Genomic DNA, 22,916 nt, shown 5'->3' on the forward strand with positions numbered 1-22,916 from the left:
CCTCATATATTCTAACTATTATTTTGACCTTCCCCAAAGGTTCCCCTTGTCAAACAATCAAACCTCACTACTAATTTTAGCAAATTATCCATCTGTTGATTAATCTGAATGTCAAATTATTTACATGAACATTTGCTAATTAGAAAATATCGGGCAACGGTTTTTCTCATGTTTCTGTAGAGTAGACAATTGGGTGAAACTCTTTCCACATGAAGAGCACTGGTGCGGCTTCTCTCCAGTATGAATTCTCTGGTGTGTTTTTAAATAGTTGGATGTAGTGAAGGTCTTCCCACAGTCTGAGCAACAATGAGGTCTCACACCAGTATGAACACTCTCATGCTTTTTTAAATTCTGCAGTCGTGAAAAACTCTTTCCACAAAAAGAACAAAAGTGAGGCTTCACACCAGCATGAATTTTAAGGTGCGTTTTTAAGCTTGATGCCAAAACATATGTTTTCTCACACTGATCACAGCTGAATGGCTTCACTCCAGAGTGATGGAGCAGATGAATTGTGAGAACGCTTTGGGATCTGAAACTATTTCCACACTGAGAGCATGTATAAGGCCTTTCTCCAGTGTGAATTCTCATGTGCACATTAAGGTTTGCTTTATGAGTGAAACTCTTTCCACACTGAGTGCATTTGAACAGTTTTTCTCCAGTGTTCTCTCTCGTGTGTCTGTTAAGGGTTGATTTTCGTGTGTAACTCTTTCCACAATGAGTGCATTTGAACAGTTTTTCTCCGGTGTGAATCCTCATGTGCATATTTACTCCCCCTTTGCGACTGAAACTCTTTCCACAGAGAGCATTTGAACAGTTTTTCTCCAGTGTGTTCTTTCGTGTGTCTGTTAAGGGTTGATTTACGTGTGAAACTCTTTCCACACTGAGTGCATTTGAACAGTTTTTCTCCGGTGTGAGTTCTCATGTGCATATTTACGTCCCCTTTGCGACTGAAACTCTTTCCACACTGAGAGCAGGTAAACAGATTTTCTCCGGTGTGAGATTTCATGTGTTTTTTAAGGTCTGATTTGTGCACGTAAAACAGTCCACACTCAGAACAGGTGAAAAATTCTTTGTCTCCACATTTTCCAGCTTGTTTTTCTGTGATATTATCTTCAGTCTGTGAAACGACTGCATTTCCATCTTCATTTTTTAAATGAGGAAACAGATGTTGTTTGTCTTCATTTTTACACGTCAATTCTCCATCTTCATTTGTGAAATGATGCCATTTGTCTTTATTCACTTCCATCGGGTCTAAAATCAACATATTAAATAATAAATTCCTTAAATTCCATCAAAGGAAAAAGAGAAACGAAGAAATCAAAAAGTCATTTTTAAATGTAGCACAAATCTAGTTAACTACCGAGTCTACTAATATCTAGTTCTTGATGTATTGTTATATACTCCAGAGAACCATAAATAAGAGATTTCTTTGTGAATTTAGTTTATGTCATTACATTGTTTGTGGCATGAAAAATCATTGGAGAATTTCTTTATTGTATTCATGTTTTATGCTGTCTGTAGAGGACACCAGTACTCCGTTATTAAGAAAATAAAATGGCATGATAAGACATGTATAGGCGAAAACAATGTTTTTATTAAATTTTTTATATTTACTAATAAATATTTAGGTTCTCTCGTACTGCGTAATAGCATTATGCTACAGGTAAAGTCATCTTTTCTCGAGATATGAAGCCAAAAAAATATCCTTAATTTTTGTATTTATTGTCAACGTAGTGCAGCAGCAGGCAGACCTTGAGCAGGCTGACTAGCGTGCTCATTGGCTGCCGTGCGGCAACTGCAGCAGCCTACCGCTGAGCCAATCCATCGGAGGAGAAGATGGTCGAGTCCCGCCGCGGCCGGACTGCCATCAAAGCATCCCTCTCTGCCAGTCCCCTTAGCGATTTGTTGCAGTTATTCCAGGGGACAGAACCTTTAAAGCATACCGGCCGTGGTGTGAACGTAAGCTCTGTGCCCGCTCATGAGCACTCACACTTACTGATAAACACTGTACCCCCGGCGCCGCTCACGCGCCCTGCTGTTCTCGCCACAGAATGTACTCTGTCCAAATCGATCAAGTCATTGAGAATAAAGCGACCGGCCGCCGCTGTCAGCCAGCCGCCCTATTCAGACATCAAGAGCGCACGCGCCGCGCTGATACCTCCGTTACAGGTTCTCGATCCCACAAAGTGTGGCGATCGGAACCCGGAGGCCATTCTGCCCCTAGCTATGCGCGCAAAAGCATGGGAAGCGATTCCGGGCGTGTCAGAATGGAGCTGAATACTGTAAAGCAGGGCTAATCACTACAGTTCGCTCGCCGCCCCCCACGCTTTCGAGCTCGGACCGAGACGAGAGTGAATTCAGAAGTAGCACACCTACTTTGTGCAGAAATAGCAAACTTGCTGTGCAAGGGGGCGATAGAGCCGGTACATCCTTCTCTGAGCGAGTCAGGCTTTTACAGCCATTAGAAGGACGGCTGTCCTTCTGCCCAAGAAGGACGGAGCTCTCAGACCTATCTTAGATCTGAGATATTTGAACAAAGCTCTCATGAGGCGACCTTTCAAAATGCTCACAACCAGACAAATCCTCACGCAAATTCTCCCGAGGGACTGGTTTATTTCTCTCGATCTGAAAGACGCATACTTTCAGATCCAGATCATACCCCGTCACAGGCCATTCTTGAGATTGGCCTTCGACGGTCAGGTATATCAATACACCGTCCTGCCGTTCGGCCTGTCTTCAGCACCCCGTACGTTTACAAAGTGCATGGACGTGGCCCTCGCTCCCCTGAGAAGTCATGGTATGCGAATCTTGAACTATTTGGACGATTGGCTGATTTTGGCACAGTCGGAGATAGAACTCATCTCTCACAGAACAGTGCTTCTCAGTCATCTGGAAGCCTGGGTCTCACGGTCAATTGGACCAAGAGCTCATTGCTGCCCCGTTAGTCAACCTCTTTTCTGGGAATAGAGCTGGACTCGGTGGCTATGACGGCCCGCTTGTCGACACAGCGTGCGCGCCGTGTTCGGCATCTGGACACGTCTTTCCAGAAGGGCAGTGTTGTTCCTCTGAAAACATTTCAGAGAATGTTGGGTTATATGGCTTCAGCTGCAGCAGTGCTCCAGCTGGGTCTACTGCGTATGCGCCCTCTACAACGCTGGCTGAATGCTCAAGTGCCTCACCGAGCATGGGCTGCCGGCGGCTCGCGAATCAGAGTGACCAGTTGGGAGTGACAATGGGAGTCATCTCGTACCGAAAGGTGATCTCGACGGACGCCTCCAACCTAGGTTGGGGTGCTCTTTTCGAGGGCAGACCGGTCTATGGCCTCTGGTCAGACCAGGAGAAAAGCCTTCACATAAACTGTCTAGAGATGATAGCGGTCGAGAATGCATTGAAATACTTCCTCCCATCCCTGCGGGGCTACCACGTACTGGTCCGCACGGACAACATGTCAGTGGTGTCCTACGTGAACCGCCAGGGCGGTATCAGATCCAGAACTCTCTGCGCTCCTCGTTTCAAGAGGTCCTCGCTGCAGCCTGTAGCACGATGACGTAGCTGGATGGTCCAATACGTAGTGGACTCTGTTACGCGCATGCACGGTGGTGTGTTTTGGTGACGGAAACAATCACACGTGCTTTGATCTTCCAAGAAGAATAAAGTTAATATAAAAATGGTCACTTGAGTATGCAAGCTCTTTTCCGCCACATAATAAAACATTAAAAAAAATAATTGAGACTTTTTTATCTCACAATTGCGAGTTTACATTTAGCATACTGACTTTATTTCTCAGAATTGTGAGATATAAAGTCAGAATTGCGTGAAATAAAGTCTCAATTGCGTGTTATAAAGTCAGAATTGCGAGATATAAAGTCAGAATTGCGAGATATAAAGTCAGAATTGGGTGTTATAAAGTCAGAATTCTGACTTTTTTTCTCGCAATTCTGAATTTATAACACATAATTGCGAGTTTATATCTCCCAATTCTGACATATTTTCTCAGAATTGTGTATATAAACTCGCAATTGCGAGTTATAAAGTCAAATAAATATTATTCAAAAATATTATTATATTTACCTCAGTAGGCTAGTTTAATATCTCACATCTCACAATTCTGACTTACACGCAATTGCGACTTTATATCATGCCATTCTGACTATCTCCCAATTGCGTATTATAAAGTCAGAATAGCGAGATATAAACAAAGTCTGAAATTCAAGCTATATTTCTCGCAATTGCGAGTTTATATCTCATAATTATGACTTAATAACACGCAATTGCGACTTTATATCACGCAATTCTTAGATAAAAAGTCAGAATAGTGAGATAAAAATCGCAATTACCCAGAGGTGTCAAAAGTATTCACATTCATTACTCAAGTAGAAGTACAGATACTAGGGTTTAAAATGACTTCTGTAGAAGTTGAAGTATCAACTCAAGCTTTTTACTCAAGTAAAAGTGTAAAAGTACATGGTTTCAAAACTACTTAAAGTATAAAAGTAAAAGTAATGCAAGGCAAAAAATGCCATTAAGGACAAAAGCTTAGACCGCGCCAAAGGGGCCTATAGTGCATCCCATCTCCTCAAAAAAAAAAGAAAAAAAAAAATTCTAAGGCCATAATGACTATAATGTTATATATATTAAAATGTAAATGTTGAAAAACTTGTGAGGCACTAGGCTATAGCTGTATAACAGGTATATCTGTTTCAGCCACATATAAGGATTTCGGATATTGCCATCTTTGTGGGGATATTTTGACACTATAATGGTTGCGCGCACACACACACTCTCTCTCTCCCACACACACACTCTCTCTCTCTCACACACACATGCACGCACTCTCTCTCTCTCTCTCTCACTCACACACACACACACACTCTCTCTCTTCTCTCTCACACACACACTCTCTCTCTCCCACACACACACTCTCTCTCTCTCACACACACATGCACGCACTCTCTCTCTCTCTCTCTCTCTCACACACACACACACACACAGACACACACTCTCTCTTCTCTCTCTCCACACTCTCTCTCTTCTCTCTCACACACACACTCTCTCTCCTCTCTCTCTCACACACACACACTCTCTCTCTTCTCTCTCACACACACACTCTCTCTCCTCTCTCTCTCTCTCTCTCTCTCTCTCACACACACACACACACACACACACACACTCAGTCTCCCTCTCACACACACTCGCTCTCTCACACACACACACACACACACTCTCTCTCTCCCACACACACACTCTCTCTCTCTCACACACACATGCACGCACTCTCTCTCTCTCTCTCTCTCTCTCTCACACACACACACACTCTCTTCTCTCTCTCCACACTCTCTCTCTTCTCTCTCACACACACACTCTCTCTCCTCTCTCTCTCACACACACACACTCTCTCTCTTCTCTCTCACACACACACTCTCTCCCCTCTCTCTCTCTCTCTCTCTCTCACACACACACACACACACACACACACACACTCAGTCTCCCTCTCACACACACTCGCTCTCTCACACACACGCACACACTCTCTCTCACCTCTCTCTCACACACACGCGCGCACGCACACACACACTAATGGTGCGTTCACACCGGACGCGAATAGCGCGTCAGGCGCGAGTGATTTCAATGTTAAGTCAATGCAAAGACGCGTTACACGCGTTTTACGCGCGTAACGCGTCTTTGCATTGACTTAACATTGGAATCACTCGCGCCTGACGCGCTATTCGCGTCCGGTGTGAACGCACCATAACGATTATGTTTGCCACTTATCCCGCGATTGTCATACAGTAGGCAATATTGTAAAAACGGCTGTCCCCAAAGCAATATTTGACGCGATTTGCCCCGTATTCTTGAGCACAAAACTGTTGATTTCTCCCTCGCTTACCGCATCTACAGTAGGTTTCCTTCGGAGGAGTTTTACCGCTTCGCACAAACCAAATGTAACTACAGCGCGCCGCGCGGACAGCCTCTCACAAGTTAGAAAGAAAACACAAAGCCAATCAGTTTAGCGATGTGTGTTCAGGAGGCGGGACTCAGATCTATTGTATAATTGGCCATTTTTTGAACGACGACAAGCCAGAATGAAAACAAGCAGAAATGAAATAGGAGTAACGAGGCTATTTTTAAAATGTAAGGAGTAGAAAGTACAGATAATTGCGTGAAAATGTAAGGAGTAGAAGTAAAAAGTCGGCTGAAAAATAATTACTCAAGTAAAGTATAGATACCCAAAATTTCTACTTAAGTAATGTAACGAAGTATTTGTACTTCGTTACTTGACACCTCTGCAATTACCTTTTTTATTTCTCACTCCGTGGCGAAAACAAGCTTCCGCATGTCTTGCAGACACTGAACAGCAAGAACCTTATGTACAGATCACTGGAAAAACAAATAGCCATTAAAGAAGGAACTCTTACCAGGCAAAATATCATTAAGCACTTTTTTTTTTGACATCTGACAAGATTTATTTTCTTGATGCTGTTATTATTTTTGCATTTTCCCTTGGATGTGTACTGGTATTGTAAGATGTTTACAGACCTTATTGTATTGTACCTTTAAAATTACAGAGACTATTAGATTATTGACTGATTTTTGCTTCCACTCAACAGCAAATATGACCTGAATAAAATAAAATGGCTAATAATAACAACCCCGCAATATCCCCGCAACATTTAATTATGACAGGTTTATGGGTTGATAATGAAAATTAAAAAGGCTTTATTTTAAAATGTTCTATATACACGCATTAAAAAAAAAATACTTGCAGTGAGAACATGCTATTAATCTATCAAATGTATGTTTAAAATCATGTGATTGAAATGTTGTAAAATTAACTATTTTGTAGAGAGAAACTCGGATAACTTAGCATCCCATTTATGTAATTACTTATTCATCAACAATTACTTACTATTAAACTGTACTACTACTACTACACAGGTTAGATTAGAACATCATCTCAATACAATATTGAGCAAACATGTCACCTTTACCAGCGCAGGCGAATTATAACCATAGATAGTACGATTATAACCCAGAGATCGTTACTGCGCATGCGTCACCAAAACACACCTCCATCCACTACGTATTGGACCATCCAACTACGTCATCGTGCTACAGGCTGCAGCGAGGGGTGTCTCCCTCGTTTGGGCTTGGCACTCACTGCGCTCGCTCAGAGCAGCCTGAATGATGGCCCAGACAAACTGTCCAGGGACAAGGTTCCCCCGGGGGAATGGTCCCTACACCCGCAGACAGTCCAGTCGCCGTGGCGTCTTTTTGGCAAAGCGAAAGTCGACCTCTTTGCGTCAAAAGACAACGCTCATTACCCAAGGTTCTATTCGAAGAACGAGGACGAGTCTAGAGCTCCCTCTACGAGACTGCTCTACGCGTCCAAATGGTCTGTGTTTACTAAATGGTGCACTGACAAAGGTTTAGACCCACAAACTTGTGGGGTTTCGTGGGTGCTTTGCTTCCTTCAAGAGCTGCTGGACATGTGAAGGTCCCCCTCCACGCTCAAAGTATATGTTGCGGCCATTGCAGCGTTCGCAGAGTCGACGCTCGGCCAGACAATAGGAAGGAACGAGCTCATCATCAGCTTTCAGGCGTTCGGAGCAGCTCTTTGTTTCGTTTGGCTGGCGCACCAAGGGTCTCACCGCCTCGAAACACAGTCTGTCTAGATGGATAGTGGACGCTATTGAGGCAGCTTATGCGTCTAAAGACTTGCAGTGCCCTCTGGGCGTCAGGACTCATTTCTATTCAGGACATTTGTACAGCGACAGGCTGGGCCCACATTTGTTAGGTTCTATAACTTGGAAGTTCCCGCCTTGCAGGCTAGACTTCTTTCAGTCTAAGTCTTGATTCGACTCTCCTGGTTGAGCTGCACTATAAGGGTCGATAAAATCCAGTACAGGCCGGCTGTGCCGCTCTATATATCCCCTACTGTGTGCTTACGTACATATGTAATACCTATGTATTTTTTGGCTTCATATCTCGAGAAAAGATGACTTTACGCAGTATTACGCAGTACTCGTTCCCTCTTCTAGAGAGAACAGAGGTTACATTAGGTAACCGAGTATGTTTCAGGCCATTTTAACCTAACTTTTTAGAACAATTGCCATAAATAGGAAATACCATATACAAGGTATTTAACTTGAATATGAATGAGTTCTTGTATCAACATGTAATGAAAAAAAGGGAGTAATAACTTGAAAACAGTTTCATAAAAATACTGATTAAAAATGTATTTCCCTTTTCACTTGTTGTGTCACCCCAAAATGCCTGATAAACATGCTGTAAGTCCTGGGGCCCTATTTTAACGATCTGAAACGCAAGTGTCAAAGCGCAAAGCGCAAGTAACTTTGTGGGCGGATCCCGGCGCTGTTGCTATTTTCCCGGCGGGCTAAATGACTAAATGACTTATGATCTAAAAGGGGTTGGTCTGAAGTAGCTTCATTATTCATAGGTGTGGTTTGGGCGTAACGTGAAATAAACCAATCAGAGCGTCCTCTCACATTCCCTTTAAGAGCCGGCGCGCTTGTTCCATGGCGGATCGCTATTATAACGGCGGGTTTGCCAGCGCACGCCAGGAGCGATTCACAGCCGAGGAGACCGACGTTCTCGTCAGGACCGTAAAACACAGAGAAGTGACATCGGGGATGATGGGAGAAACCCACCCAAATTAGCTTCGGTTAAACAGGCGTATAATTTGGGTAAATGTGTAGCCTAATCTAGATTTTTTTTTTTTTTTTATCTAGATAGATCTTTTTCCACATCTTCACGGACACAACAATGATTTCCCTCGTGTGTTAATATTTTTCCTTGTAATAATGTATGATTTGCAAAAATGAAAACTGCTGCGTCTGTTTATATTAGAGAATCAAAGTGGATGCGCGTTAACACACTAGGCTGCATTATGGCCAAGCACGCGCCCTTAAAATACCATATCACTAACGCGCCACTGTCTTTAGACTGTTTTTTTCCTGGTCAGTGGCGGAATTGCTTTCTAAAACTGGAAAATAGCACCAGGGGAGTTTTGCGCCGGAACACGCTCCTCTTTGCGCTGAACCGCCCCCGCGAGCGCAAGTTCATTCCCTAATTTACCGACGTGCGTCTGTGGAGGGAAAAGTCCGCTGTGCGCGGGTGCAAAATAGGAATGATACATGCGTCGGTGTACAAAGTCAATTGCGCTGGGTGCAAGATAGGGCCCCTGGTGTCTCTACAGAGGACATGTATGAAATCAGTGCCCCGTTTCATAATATACTGAATTCATATTCTGATTGGAAACATTGAGATGTTCATTTATGACAAACAATTGGAAAATTACTCGCATATAAATAAACCCAGACACCCAAACCCAATTTGATCATTCAGTAATTGTCAGTCATTTTTAAAAACCAAGGAGTTGAAGTTGTAATGGTAAAACCTTCAAACATTTGGTATCTCTGAAAAGCCCTGAATGTGCTCTTTACAGGACTGTGACATGAATGATCTCAGAGAAATTCGCTAAAATATAATGTCCTCTACAGAGGATAAAGTCTACGCCTGAGTTATAGGAGGATATGGGAGTTTTCATCTTAATGTTTCTCATCAGTCATTAAAGAGAATGAAGGAAAACACCAACCTATTTGTTCCTCTGTATCTTCTTCTTTTATTCTGCAGGGTTCTTCATCAATCTCCATCTTTAATTGTAAAGAGTAATTCCTCCTGCTTGCTTCTCCTGTGGGAAGATGGGAATATTCCCCAGCCTTTAAACTCTCATAGTTTAGAAACAACAAACACACTACAAAACACAGCTATGCTGTCTGTATCATTCAAAACATAATAATAATGAATAAATTCTAAACATTGGCTCTTTATTCACCTTTTTTTCCTCATGGTTTCTCAATATAATTCATAAAAATATTGAATAGAATAGCATAGCTCTAATATTGCCACAATGAAACGCAGTGTTATAACATTTCCCAGACGCACAACTGAGATTTAAAGGATTAGTTCACTTTTAAAATGAAAAATCTGTCATCATATACTTACCCTTAAGTTGTTTCAAACCTGTATGCATTTCTTTCCTCTGATGAACACAAAGGAAGATATTTAGAAAAATGTCAGTAACCAGACAGTTTTTGGTTCCCAATGACTGCCATAGTATATTTTTTTCCTACTATGGCAGTCATTGGGAACCAAAAACTGTCTGGTTACTGACATTCTTCTAAATATCTTCCTTTGTGTTCATCAGAGGAAAGAAATGCATACAGGTTTGAAACAACTTAAGGGTGAGTATATGATGACAGAATTTTCATTTTAAAAGTGAACTAATCCTTTAAACCCTGGCGAGTGTTCTGCTAAAATCAGCAATAAAGAATAATAAATAATTTCAGATTTGCCTAATTTTAAATAAACACAAAAGACAGAGATGAAATTAACTAGGAAGAAGTTTACTTTTGCTATGGTTAAATAAATGTTCAGTGATATTGTAACGAAGATTTTTACATTTTGGCGCATTTTCTTCTCTATACATTGTTGATATGGCAACTAGTAAATACACAAAGTTTCGTCATGCTAGCATGTGTTTTACAACTAACGTTAGCCCCGCGATAGTTCACATCCCCACCCCTACATTAAAAACGGTTTACCAGGTTTCATTTGTTTATTACATAAAATGAAAACAACTCATAATCTTCACAAATTGTAATGTGAAAAACAGTCAGTAACGAGTTTACGTTTCACGAGCGTAACATCAGTCAGTTCATTTCGGAGTTATTCACTAAATGAAGAGACTCGTTTAGTCGTTCAGATTTCGATTTCTCCTATTAAATGATAAAATTAACTTACTCACAGTCTAAAAAAACAGCAGCTTTAGAGCAGGATGAACGGCTGTGTTGTACACTTGTCATGTTTATGTTCCCTCGCTCACTTCTCTTCTTCTCCTAGACTCGGGTGTGTGTCGTTGCTTCGGTTGCTCGAGCGCCTCTACTGGCGGAACCCATATTAAACTATTTAACCTTTATAGATTAGAAGACAACCAATATAAAATCTGTAATCTTGTTTGAGATTATATAAACACTATTTATCTCCCCAAATATGTTTGATTTGGGATAAAGATTCAAACTTCAAATATCTGCTAAGGAGTTTGCAATTGTATTTACCTTTTGGACATTTATAGCAGACTCTGATGACAACATCCAATTACCTCGACGTGACAGACAGTCTCATATATTTTCATTCATCCATTCCTGTCGCATCATGTTGCTGCTGCAGCATAAATAAATATCACAACGAAGTGCATCTATACACGCCTTAAAGTAGCCTACACATGATATCAAAAATGACCATATTTACTTTGTTTCCCTAAATTGATCGTTTTGTGGTGAACAATTCATCCATGCAAGTCAATCCACACAAAAAAAATGTTTTTGGCTTCGTAATCTTTAATCAAAATCTGAAAATGCCCCTCCCCTCTGCATTGGAGGACCTTCCCTGATGACGTGGGTTTGACGGTAACCACGATAACCACGGCACCCCTCCAACTGACAGTAGACAGGCTGAATGAAACACCTACTTTTCTAGATCCAATCAGGTGCTAGTTGGAAAAAAGCCACGCCCACTATTTTTACTCATTTAGTATTCCGTTTCTCTCGGAAATACGTCACAACACTGAGATAAAGTCGGTTGCAACTTCCGGTTCACGCAGACTTTAAATATTCTATCACAGTATAGGGTCTAAACCAGCACTATATTAGGAACTATCCGTGACGTTAGTATACGCTGATTGGCCGAACGCACGTGAAACACCAGCACCCGCCAGTGTTGGGGAAGCTACTCTGAAACTGTAGTTTGACAAGCTACAAGCTACTCGTAAGTTAAATTAGTTAAACTACAGTCAAGCTACCCTTTTGGAAAAGTATAGTTAGCTACACTACAAGTTACTATCAAAAAGTAGCTAGCTACATTGAAACTACTTTTGATTTTTTTGAACAACGTATATTATAAATAACTGAATAGGTGTCTGAGGAATGTTTTAAGTAAAATATTTAGTGTTTAAAACAATGCAACAATTATGATTTCAAAGAGTATTGTTTTATTACACACAGCACTCAAATATCTCAGACTGTGTACCATGGGTAATTAACATTAGTTGTTTCTCCATCATCCAAATCTGCCGCCACGTCTTGCTCCATCATGGATAATATGGGTGTGTCAACCCACTTCTGTACGTCAGTGAACCATTAGCCGCAAGATGTGTGATTAAACAACAGGTGGCGGTAATGGCAAAAAATTAGTTTGTAATCTAACAAGAAGAAGAATATCCTGGCATCGCACTGATTCGCGCAGGCTCGACAAAACGCTATGTAGCTTTTGCTTGCGCTACACCGCTACTTGCTGCAAAAAGTAGTTAGCTACTGGAAAAGCTACACTGTTTAAAAAGCAACTGAGTTACTGCCAAGCTACTGAAAAATGTAGTTAAGTTAGTAGCGTCGCTACTTGTAGTTAACTACTCCCCAACACTGGCACCCGCCATTTAAAAAAAAAAGATGTGAACACACAGATTATAGCCTATATATTTACTCCAGAAATAACTCTACAAACATGGAAAACAGTGATGGATGGGCCTCTTAAGCTTTATGCTGAGGAGAAAATCCAACGCAACTATGAGGGGACCCAGCGAAACATGCAGTGACGTGCGGTCTGGGTAGGCAAGCTAGGCACTGCTGCCTACCCTGCCAAAATAAAAATGTTTATTAAACAATAAACTTTTATTTGTATTTTTACTGTTTATTCTTGTGATTTATATATGCAATATGTGTGTTATTCCAATTGTTTAGACGTTATGATGACAAATGTAGCAGTTACGCATAATCAAATGGTAGAATAAGCAGTGCTTTTACGGTCCATTCATTGCAGACGACAAGCGAAAAACCCATGTTGCGCATGCGCACTTCGATCCTGTATTCTTCAACATGTACGGCAAAAAGCACAAATCTGCTGTGCCTTTGGACGTAAATATGTTATGCCAGTAAGCATCTCCGTCACATATCAGACATGGACCAATTAAAATCGAGATATTACTGGACATTTGCGTAGCTAACGTCATTTCACCACAGCTACCTAATCCCCGCCAAATTCAAAATCAAAATGACAGCACCGGCCGATGTCACAGAGTTTTGTGAAGAATTTTTTCCAAGCTCGATTTTAATTCAAAATCTGAGTTAATAGCAAGATTGAGGTCTACGCCAGACTTACATGGACTAGTGCAGCAAAAGGGCCCAACCATTGTCCGATCGTTTCAAACAGACTGGTATTTTACAAAGCTGTGATCGACGTCTTCACGAGGAAAGAGCGGTGGATGGATTTTATGTACAAATAATCTACCGATTGGTGAGTCAAAAACTATTTTGTGCTTAATATTTGAATTGATACATGTGGTTGAATTAATGCAAGTCATTTGCGTGATTTTACTTTTGCTGACTGACAAACATAGTTGGCCGCTGTGCAACAATTAGGATCAAGAATGGTTGCATTCTGATGCTGAAGTGGACATTAATAACGTTACCGGTGTGTGTGTGTGCGTGCGTGCGTGCGTGTATGTATGTGTGTGTGCGCGAGAGAGAGATAGAGAGAGAGAGAGAGAGAGAGAGAGAGACTCTCTGACATTTATATCTGACATTTATTGACAGTTGACAAGATATTTTTTGGTTATGACTATATTTAAACTTAAAATATGACAAATATTTGTCATATAGTCATCACCATATACTGATGCATCACTTTGTCTCCTCTCCACCAGTAAGCTGGTGTGTGGTGGGCGTTCTGGCGCAATATGGCTGCAGTCGCATCATCCAGGTAGTACTGCACATTGGTGGTGGTTGAGGAGATTCCCCCCCTTCCATGTAAAGAGCTTTGAGTACACAGAAAAGTGCTATATAAATGTAACAAATTATTATTTATTATTATTATTATTAGAAAGTGCAGCCAGAGCAGCACTCAAGGAATTACCTCGTTGTGAAGCAGGACGAACTATGCCGGGAGACATCCCAAAGTGCCCAGAACCTTCACACTCCAGAGGACCTTGGTGAGACACAGGAGGAGCCGAGCCCGGAGTCACGCCACAGCGCTCAGAACCTCCATGTTCTGGAAGCCCGAGCACCAGGCATCTCACAACACTAACGGTGGGTTAAGTGGCCCTCCAGCCAGCAAAGGGAGTGACTAGCACCAATTTGATGATGATGTGGATGGTATCCTGGAAGCTACGATGAAGGGAATGGCAGACAGGAAACTCCAAACAATGACAACTATGATAACCAGCATCGCCACCGAAATGTTTGGCTTGGCGGAGAAGCACGCTGCTACAAACCAGTACTCAAAGAACCGCAACGCAGAGAAGATTGCACAGCTGAGACAGGAACTCCGACTCCTGAAGAGGCAGTTCAAGGGGGCAACCGAGAATATGAAGTCAGGGCTGGCAGAACTACAGGGCATCCTCAGAAAGAAACTGCTGACCCTCCGCCGAGCAGAGTGGCATAAGAGGCGGGCTAAAGAGAGAGCCAAAAGACGAGCTGCCTTCCTTGTAAACCCTTTTGGGTTTACTAAACAGCTGCTAGGCCAGAAGCGCAGTGGCCAACTTACTTGCTCAAGAGAGGAGATAGATGCCTATTTGCATGACACCTATAGCGATACAGCCCGGGAAGAGGACCTTGGCAAATACAGACACCTCATTAATCCACCTATACCAACCATTGACTTCAACATCAAAGTACCCAATTGGAAAGAAATTTAAGCGGTTGTTAAGGCTGCCAGAACCAGCTCAGCACCAGGACCGAATGGTGTGCCATATCTGGTGTATAAGAGGTGCCCCAAGCTCCTGCATCGTCTGTGGAAGATCCTGAGGGTCATCTGGAGGAGGGGTAAAGTTGCCCAACAATGGAGATCTGCAGAAGGGGTGTGGGTTCTGAAGGAAGAAAAGTCAACCACCATAGAGCAGTTTAGGACCATCTCGCTGCTAAACGTTGAGGGGAAGATATTCTTCAGTATCCTTTCCCAACGGCTGTCAGACGACCTCCTAAAGAACCAGTACATCGACCCCTTTGTGCAAAAGGGAGGGATCCCAGGAGTTCCCGGGTGCCTAGAACAAAGTGGAGTAGTGACACAACTGATGGCTCGTGAAGGGAAAGGAAACCTGGCTGTACTATGGCTGGACTTAGCCAATACGTATGGCTCCATACCCCGCAAGCTAGTGGAGGTGGCATTGGGGAGACATCATGTTCCAAGCAGCATCAAGATCCTGATAATGGATTATTATAACAACTTTAATCTGAGGTTCACTTCCGGCAAAGTTACATCTGAGCGGCATCGTCTGGAAAAGGGGATTATCACTGGATGCACTGTTTAAGTGAGTCTCTTTTCTCTGGCCATGAACATGTTGGTCAAATCCACTGAGCTGGAATGCAGAGGCCCCAAAACCAAGTCCGGAATCTGTCAGGCCCCCGTCAGGGCATTCATGGACGATCTGACAGTAACAACTATAACAGTCCCAGGATGCAGATGGATTCTTCAGAGCTTAGAGAGGTTAACCACCTGGGCGAGAATGCGTTTAAAGCCGGAAAAATCCAGATCCATGGTACTGAAGAAAGGAAAGGTAACAGACCAGTTCCACTTCTCCCTAGGAAGTACCCAAATCCCATCAGTCACAGAGAAGCCTGTGAAGAGCCTTGGGAAAACCTTTGACTGCCCTCTAAAGAATGCCGCTTCCATCAGGGCAACAAATGAACAACTGGAGAGCTGGCTGACTTCAGTTGACAAGTCAGGCCTACCGGGGAAATTCAAAGCTTGGTTATACCAACATGGAATCCTACCTAGGATATTGTGGCCATTGTTGGTGTACGAATTTCCAATGTCTACCGTGGAAGGATTTGAGAGGAGGGTGAGCAATTACCTTCGACAGTGGTTGGGCTTGCCAAGTTTTCTGAGCAGCATTGCCCTCTACAGCAAAAAGAACAAGCTAACGCAGCCGATCAACAGCCTTAGTGAGGAGTTCATGGTTACCAGAGCAAGGGAGGTGCTTCAGTACAGGGATTCCAAGAACCCAAAAGTATCTCAAGCTGGCATTGAGGTCAAGACTGGCAGAACGTGGAGGGCACATGAGGCGGTGGACCAGGCAAAATCTCGGCTGCGTCATAGGGAACTGGTGGGTCTCGTGGCGATTGGCCGTGCAGGACTGGGAAGAACTCCAACAACCCATTACAACAAACTGAAGGGTAAATAAAGGTGGGACCTGGTCCAAAAAGAAGTGAGGGCTGGGATCGAGCAGCGAGCAAGCCATGGTAGGATTGAGGCAACAGGGCGCATGGACCAGATGGGAAGATGCCATGGAGAGAAAGATTATGGGCAGAGCTGTGGTGGGCTGAGCCCTATCGCATCAAATTTCTCATTCAGTCTGTCGATGACACCCTGCCCAGTCCATCCAATCTCTTTTGTTGGGGCAAGGTTGAGACTCCGGCATGTACCTTGTGCCAGGAAAGAGGATCGCTGGAACACATCCTCAGCAGCTGTCCTAAAGCACATGGGGAAGGCCGCTACCTCTGGTGCCATGACCAAGTGCTGAAGGTGGTTGCTGAGTCCATCAGTACTGCCATCAATCAGAGCAAGCGTTTACAACCACCAAAACGCAAAATTTCATTCTTAAGAGCAGGAGAACCCCCGCCTTCCCGACCAACAGTTCAGACAGGCCTGCTGGAAACAGCGAATGACTGGCAGCTAAGGGTGGACCTGGGAAAGCAACAAACAACCGAGACATTGTGGAGACCAGCCTTAGACCCAACATGGTTCTGTTCTCAGTAACATCAATGCAGGTTATCGTGTTTGAGCTAACAGTGCCCTGGGAGGAGAAGATGGAAGCGAGGGAAAGGAAAAGGGAGAAATATGCGGAGCTGGTGGAGGAGTGTCGGGGAGGCGTGCTTGCCCATCGAGGTTGGGGGAAAGGGGCTTTGCAGGAAAGTCACTCTGTGGGGCCTACAGCCTCCTGGGAATCACAGGAGCATGCAAGAGAAGAGCCATCACTGCAGCTTCAGATGCTGCGGAAAAAGCCTCAAAATGGTTGTGGATGAGGAGGGACAAACAGTGGGCGAACGCTTCTTGGATACAGGCCGGGAACTGATCACTCGCGGTCGGGTCGCCTGGGTGAGGGGGTCTGAAGTTGAAAGACCCGAAACCCCCTATGACCCCAGGTACTATCACTGATGATGTGTCCAAGAGTGCATTACAAGGTGTATGTAACAATCTTATTATTGACTATCGATATTCGATACTTCATATCGATATGCCATCCCTATCAAAAACATGTTTTCATCACCGGGCGCTTTACACAGATACACATGGGAGCGATTGAAAGCAGGAATCTATCAGCAGATCCGTCTCTATCAGTGGATATATTACGTCTATTAGCATATCTTATTAGGGATCCACTGATAGACGCCTGCTTTCAAACAATCCCGTGTGTATCTGTGTAAAGCTCCCGGTGAAGAAAACATGCTTTTGAAGCGTTGATCATTGTAGCCAATCATTCTTGAAAATGTGTAGGCCTACCAATTTACTCAGAGCCACATTGAGAACACTATCTCTGGAAAATAATCAGAGGGCTTTAAAATTTAGGAAAAAAAAAAGTTTTAGGATATTGAAATGTTTTTAATATGAGCTACAATTTTGACCCAAATGTGTTTATGTTTGAGAACCTTTTATGTTGAGTTGGCAAACCGTTTCTTCGTCCATGGTCTTTAACTGACTGGGAATGACAACAAATACTGCCATCTAGAGTCAATTGTAAATGTTCACTTTATACAAAAACACTGATTTATCCTGATGATGCAACACAAAATCTGCTTCAAAAGAAGAGGGAGAATAAAAGCAATACAATAATTCACCTTTATTTGTGCTTGTTGAAAATGCTAATTTAGAGATCTTCATCTTAATGCTTTTTCTTATGTCTCTGTAGATTAGATGATTGGGTGAAACTCTTTCCACATAAAGAGCACTCATAAGGTTTCTCTCCAGTATGAACTCTCTGGTGTTTTTTTAAGTTGCCCGATGTAATGAAGCTCTTCCCACAGTCAAAGCACATATAAGGTCTCAAACCAGTATGAATACGCTCATGATCTTTTAAAGTCTCCAGTCGTAAAAAACTCTTTCCACAAAATGAACAGAAGTGAGGCTTCACACCAGTATGAGTTTTAAGGTGTCTTCTAAAGTATGATTTCACAACAAATGTTCTCACACTGATCACAGCTGAATGATCTCATTCCAGAGTGACAGCGCAGATGATCTTTGAGATTACTTTTATGACTGAAACTCTTTCCACACTGAGTGCATGTGAACGGTTTTTCTCCAGTGTGAATTCTCATGTGCACATTTAGTTGTCCTTTCTGAATGAAACTCTTTCCACACTGAGTGCAGATATAAGGCCTTTCTCCAGTGTGAGATCTCATGTGTCTCTTAAGCTTTGTTTCATGCATGAAACTCTTTCCAAACTCGGAGCAGGTTAAATATCCTTTGACTCCAGATTTTCCAGCTCGTTTCTGTGTGAAATTCTCTTCAGTCTGTAAAACGGCTGTGTTTCCATCTTCATTTGTGAAATGCTGTTTGTCTTCATTCACTTCCATCAGGTCTAAAATCAGCATTAAATTCACATGGTTCAATTGAAGAGGAACAAAATCAGGAAGCCAAAAATTAGCAAAATCCAGTTTACTATCAAGTCTATCTAGTTTTAGAATTTAGATGTATTGTTATTCACATTTAGATGTCAGTTTTCATCTTTAAGGCATAGTTTTCCCCAAAATGAAAATTATCCCATGGTTTACTCACCCTCAAGTCATCCTAGGTGTATATGACATTCTTCTTTCAGAAGAATACAATCGGAGTTATATAAAAAGATGTCATTGCTCTTCCAAGCTTTAGAGCCGTGTGGAGCACTTTTATGGACTTCAAAATAGAAACAATCATTCACTACCATTAAAAAGCTTGGAAGAGCCAGGACATTTTTTAATATAACTCGGATTGTATTCGTCTGAAAGAAGAATGTCATATACACCTAGGATGACTTGAGGGTGAGTAAACCATGGGATAATTTTCATTTTTGGGCGATCTACTCCTTTTATGTTCCTCATCAGCCATATAAGAGAATGAAAGAAAACACCAACCTATTTGTTCCTCTGTATCTTCATCTCTCGTTCTGCAGGGATCTTCCTCAAATTCCATCTTTATAATAGTATGTCCGTAGTTTCTCCTGGCGTAATTCCTCCTGCTTGCTTCTTCTCCTGTGGGAAGATGGGAATATTCCCCAGCATTTAAACTCTCATGAACGGCTGTGGGAGCTTCACTGACTGATGGAGTGAATTGTGGTCGTTGTTGCTCATTTAGCAGATGATCATCCAGCCCGATCTCATCCCAAGGCGTCATATACAGACGCTTTTGACATATCGTCTACATCCAACACACATGGCACCCTTTAGCGTCAATATGAGAAGCAGATAGATATGGGCCAGAAGGCGCCTCCTAGCGGTCTAACCCTAACCCTACCCCAGACCTAAACCCAACCATAACCGAACAAAGCTCCGTGCGTGTCATATTAACGCTAAAGGGTGCCATGTGCATTGGATGTAGACGAAATGTGAAAAGTGTCAATATATGACGCCCTAGGATGAGAATGCGTTGGATCATCACACTTACAATCACTCTAACAAGATATGGTGCTGTTTTCAAGGAATCTTAACTGTTTCTTTGTGGTCACTACAGCGCATCTGGGTTCTAAATCAGAACACCGGCTCATTATTGACCGAAGCTAGTTGCTGATTATTAAATCTGACTGAACACCTTCAGAACTTTAATTTCTCCCCAAAAGCCCAAACTTAACGCCAAACCATGCGATTGTAAAGTGTAGTGAAGTGATGTGTAGATTAGTGATTGTCGTAAAATACAGTCTACTGTCTCTAAACTGCAGGACATACTCAATAATCAAGAGTTGCTTAACTGCATTAAGAGGCGAAAGTCATACTGTTCCTCAAGCAGCTTTCTGCGCTCCGAGACTGAGAGGAACATGGAGAAGAAAAGTGAACTTTGGGTTTGTACTGTGTAGATTCGTACCTAACACTTAAAAACACAGAAATATGCCAAAATGCCCAGCTTGGTGAGTATTCACTTAAACACTGTTATGTCTTAAGTGACTATAAACAATTGGGAAATAAGTCGCATGTGTAACAGTATATTGAATCATTTTGGTCTTAAAGTGACATCAGCCTAATATTCCTGCTGCCGTGTGTGTCATTAAAGGGATAGTTTACCCAAAAATGAACATTCTGACATCATGTACTCACCCTCAAGTTGTTTCAAGCCTGTATGAATTCCTTTCTTCTGCTAAACACAAAATAAGATATTTTGAAGAATGTGGGTAATCAAACGGTTGATGGACCCCATTGACTTCCATGCATGGAAAAAAAAATACTATGGAAGCCAATGCCCATCAACGGTTTGGTTATTGACATTCTTCGAAATACCTTCTTTTGTGTTCAACGGAACAAAGAAACACTGTAAATGATGACAGAATTTTCATTTTTGGGTTGAAGGAGAGATTAAACTGGTCAACGGAGGTGAAATAAAATCAGCTGCAGAGAAGCAATATGGTCAGGACCCAGCGATGTATTCTTCTCATCTAGATCTTTTTGACACAAAATACTCTGAAACTGGTTGAGGATCCAACTGCAGTCGTTTATTACAGAAATTCGGAATCATAATCCATAAAACAGGTCAAAACACAGGACAGATAATACAAGGAGACAACAGAGCAGAAAAACAGTCAAACAAGGAAATCCGAGAAAACAGGCAAAAAATGAACACCAAAACACGGATAACCAGAGGGAGCGCTCTCATACCCCTTTTCCACCAACAAGAACCAGGTGCTGGTTCAGAGCTAGAGCTAGAGCCGGTTCGGAGTTGGTTCTACTGACGGTTCTTCTAAGAACCGGTTTGCCTTTCCACAGGCTAGAGAGCCAAAACAGAGCCAGATCTTACGTCACTGTGTATACATCTCATGTTGCCCAGCAACGCTAGCGCGGCAGCGCCAAACAAAAACACACCAGGCTTGTTCGAGATGGTTCGGCTTCTCGCAGACCGATCGCCGCGTGACATTAAAGCACTGCTAAAGCGATCAAAAGCACAAGGAGTCGTATGCTCTCCAAACACTCCCGGAGCTCTGATCGGTCCGCGCCGCTCCGATGCATCTCGAACAAGCCATCAACAATAACGGACGTTGCAATACTATGGATCCTCATGGGATTGCAAAAATACATCGGAATCCAACGCGTTCGTGCAGCTCGCCGTAACTTACATAGACGGATATTATAATCGAGCTGCTATTAGCTCGACTAGCTGCTATTTAAAAATGGCGGTCACAAGTTTCTATTCGTCTTGTTGGTCACGGTAACCCCGCCCCCAGCCCCTGACGCAAGCGGTTCTTACTTGGCTCCGTTCTAGACCCTGCAATGATTTGGTGCTACTTAAGAACCAGTTTTACTGGTTCGGAGCTGGTGCTTTGGCGGTGGAAAAACAAAGAACCGATTTGAAACTAGGCTCTGGCTCCGAACCAGCACCAGCTCTGCCTTGGTGGAAAAGGGGTATCAGAAATGCAGTGTGACACTAACAAGACTTTGCAAAGAGTGAGTGAAAACACAGGGCTTATATAGAGGGTATGCACTGGACTGAGTGGCAAAAGAGCTGCTACATGACTGGATTTAATAGGGGAAACTGCAAAAACATGAGCGATTATCGGTTTAAACTAAAAGTTGGACTCGATAGTGTTCTTTACAACTTACCAAAGATCCCGTGATCCATGGATGCAGCCAGGAATCATGTTTCCTAACATTTTTATGTGGCTGATTTTGACGTCGGGGTGCTTTATATAAATACAATAAAGTAGATCTAAATCCGGGTAATCACTTATATCAATGTTATATTAACGACAACCCTAAAACTTGTACGGAAGCCCTGAATCGCAACGTAAAAAAATGTAAAAAATCTGTGGGGAAAAAAATCTATCATTTCGAGAATAAAGTCGGAGCATTTCGGGAATAAAGTCGGAGCATTTCGAGAATAAAGTCGGAGCATTTCGAGAATAAAGTCGGAGCATTTCGAGAATAAAGTCGAAGCATTTAGAGAATAAAGTCGGAGCATTTCGAGAATAAAGTCGGAGCATTTCCAGAATAAAGTCGGAGCATTTCGAGAATAAAGTCGGAGCATTTCGAGAATAAAGTCGGAACGCGGTTCAGGGCTTAGTAAACTTGTCTAGTTTTTGTCCGTGTTGATTTAAAAACATGAAATTACACAGAGACCTTATGTAGCCCCGCCCCTTTTCAGCGCTTGTTGTCTTGACTCCCAGTCTGTATTTTCACAGTGATCTTGCGTATTTATGAATGAACGGCTCGTTTTAAAATCTTCCCGGTCTACTGACATTTGTTAAGACATCTGCTTCAAACATTACAATCCTAATGATAACTTTCGTTAACTTTACATTAAGTAAATCCACTTTAAAAGCTAGTTACTCCTGGACAGCGATGCCATAGAGATATACAGAGCGACCGCAAAACGGAAGTTCAAAGACAATATTCTAAAGATGGCTGCGCGCTCTTTTCTCTGGCACATAAGGTCTATAAGATAGTAAATATTTAATTGATGACTAGTACAATATATAACAATACACTATATAGGGTATGATTTTATCACTCGGTGGGCGTAACCGCAGTCACTCGCATATCCTCTATAGGCAAAGCTTAACAGGATAATGACACTTATCAGGCAGGCAATGTGTTTTGGGAAATATAGTTCATGATATGATCAAGGTGACAGGAGTGCCCTTTAAGAGACATCAGAAGAGAACATTTGTTCAA

The 22,916-nt window shown here is 42.5% G+C and overlaps 1 protein-coding gene across 3 annotated transcripts in view; it reads right to left on the reverse strand.

Annotated features, from left to right (window-relative positions):
• LOC306984758 (uncharacterized protein) overlaps positions 1-22,916 on the reverse strand; it is a 63,274-nt gene that overhangs the window by 36,723 nt on the left and 3,635 nt on the right. Inside the window, exons 3-4 of one of the 3 annotated variants that reach the window (XM_079586420.1) lie at positions 19,179-19,295; positions 9,617-9,712 (exon numbers count right to left, since the gene is read on the reverse strand). The exons of 1 other annotated variant lie outside the window; for it this stretch is intronic. In XM_079586420.1, the coding sequence (XP_079442546.1) occupies positions 9,617-9,712; positions 19,179-19,295 (213 nt within the window). Of the gene's footprint in view, positions 1-9,616; positions 9,713-10,828; positions 10,965-19,178; positions 19,296-22,916 lie in introns of those variants that run through there. One more of the 3 variants, XM_079586423.1, reaches the window with a different exon arrangement.

This window comes from Phoxinus phoxinus (genome assembly GCF_949152265.1).
Source record: "Phoxinus phoxinus genome assembly, chromosome: 17".
In the NCBI taxonomy this organism is placed as follows: Eukaryota; Metazoa; Chordata; class Actinopteri; order Cypriniformes; family Leuciscidae; genus Phoxinus; species Phoxinus phoxinus.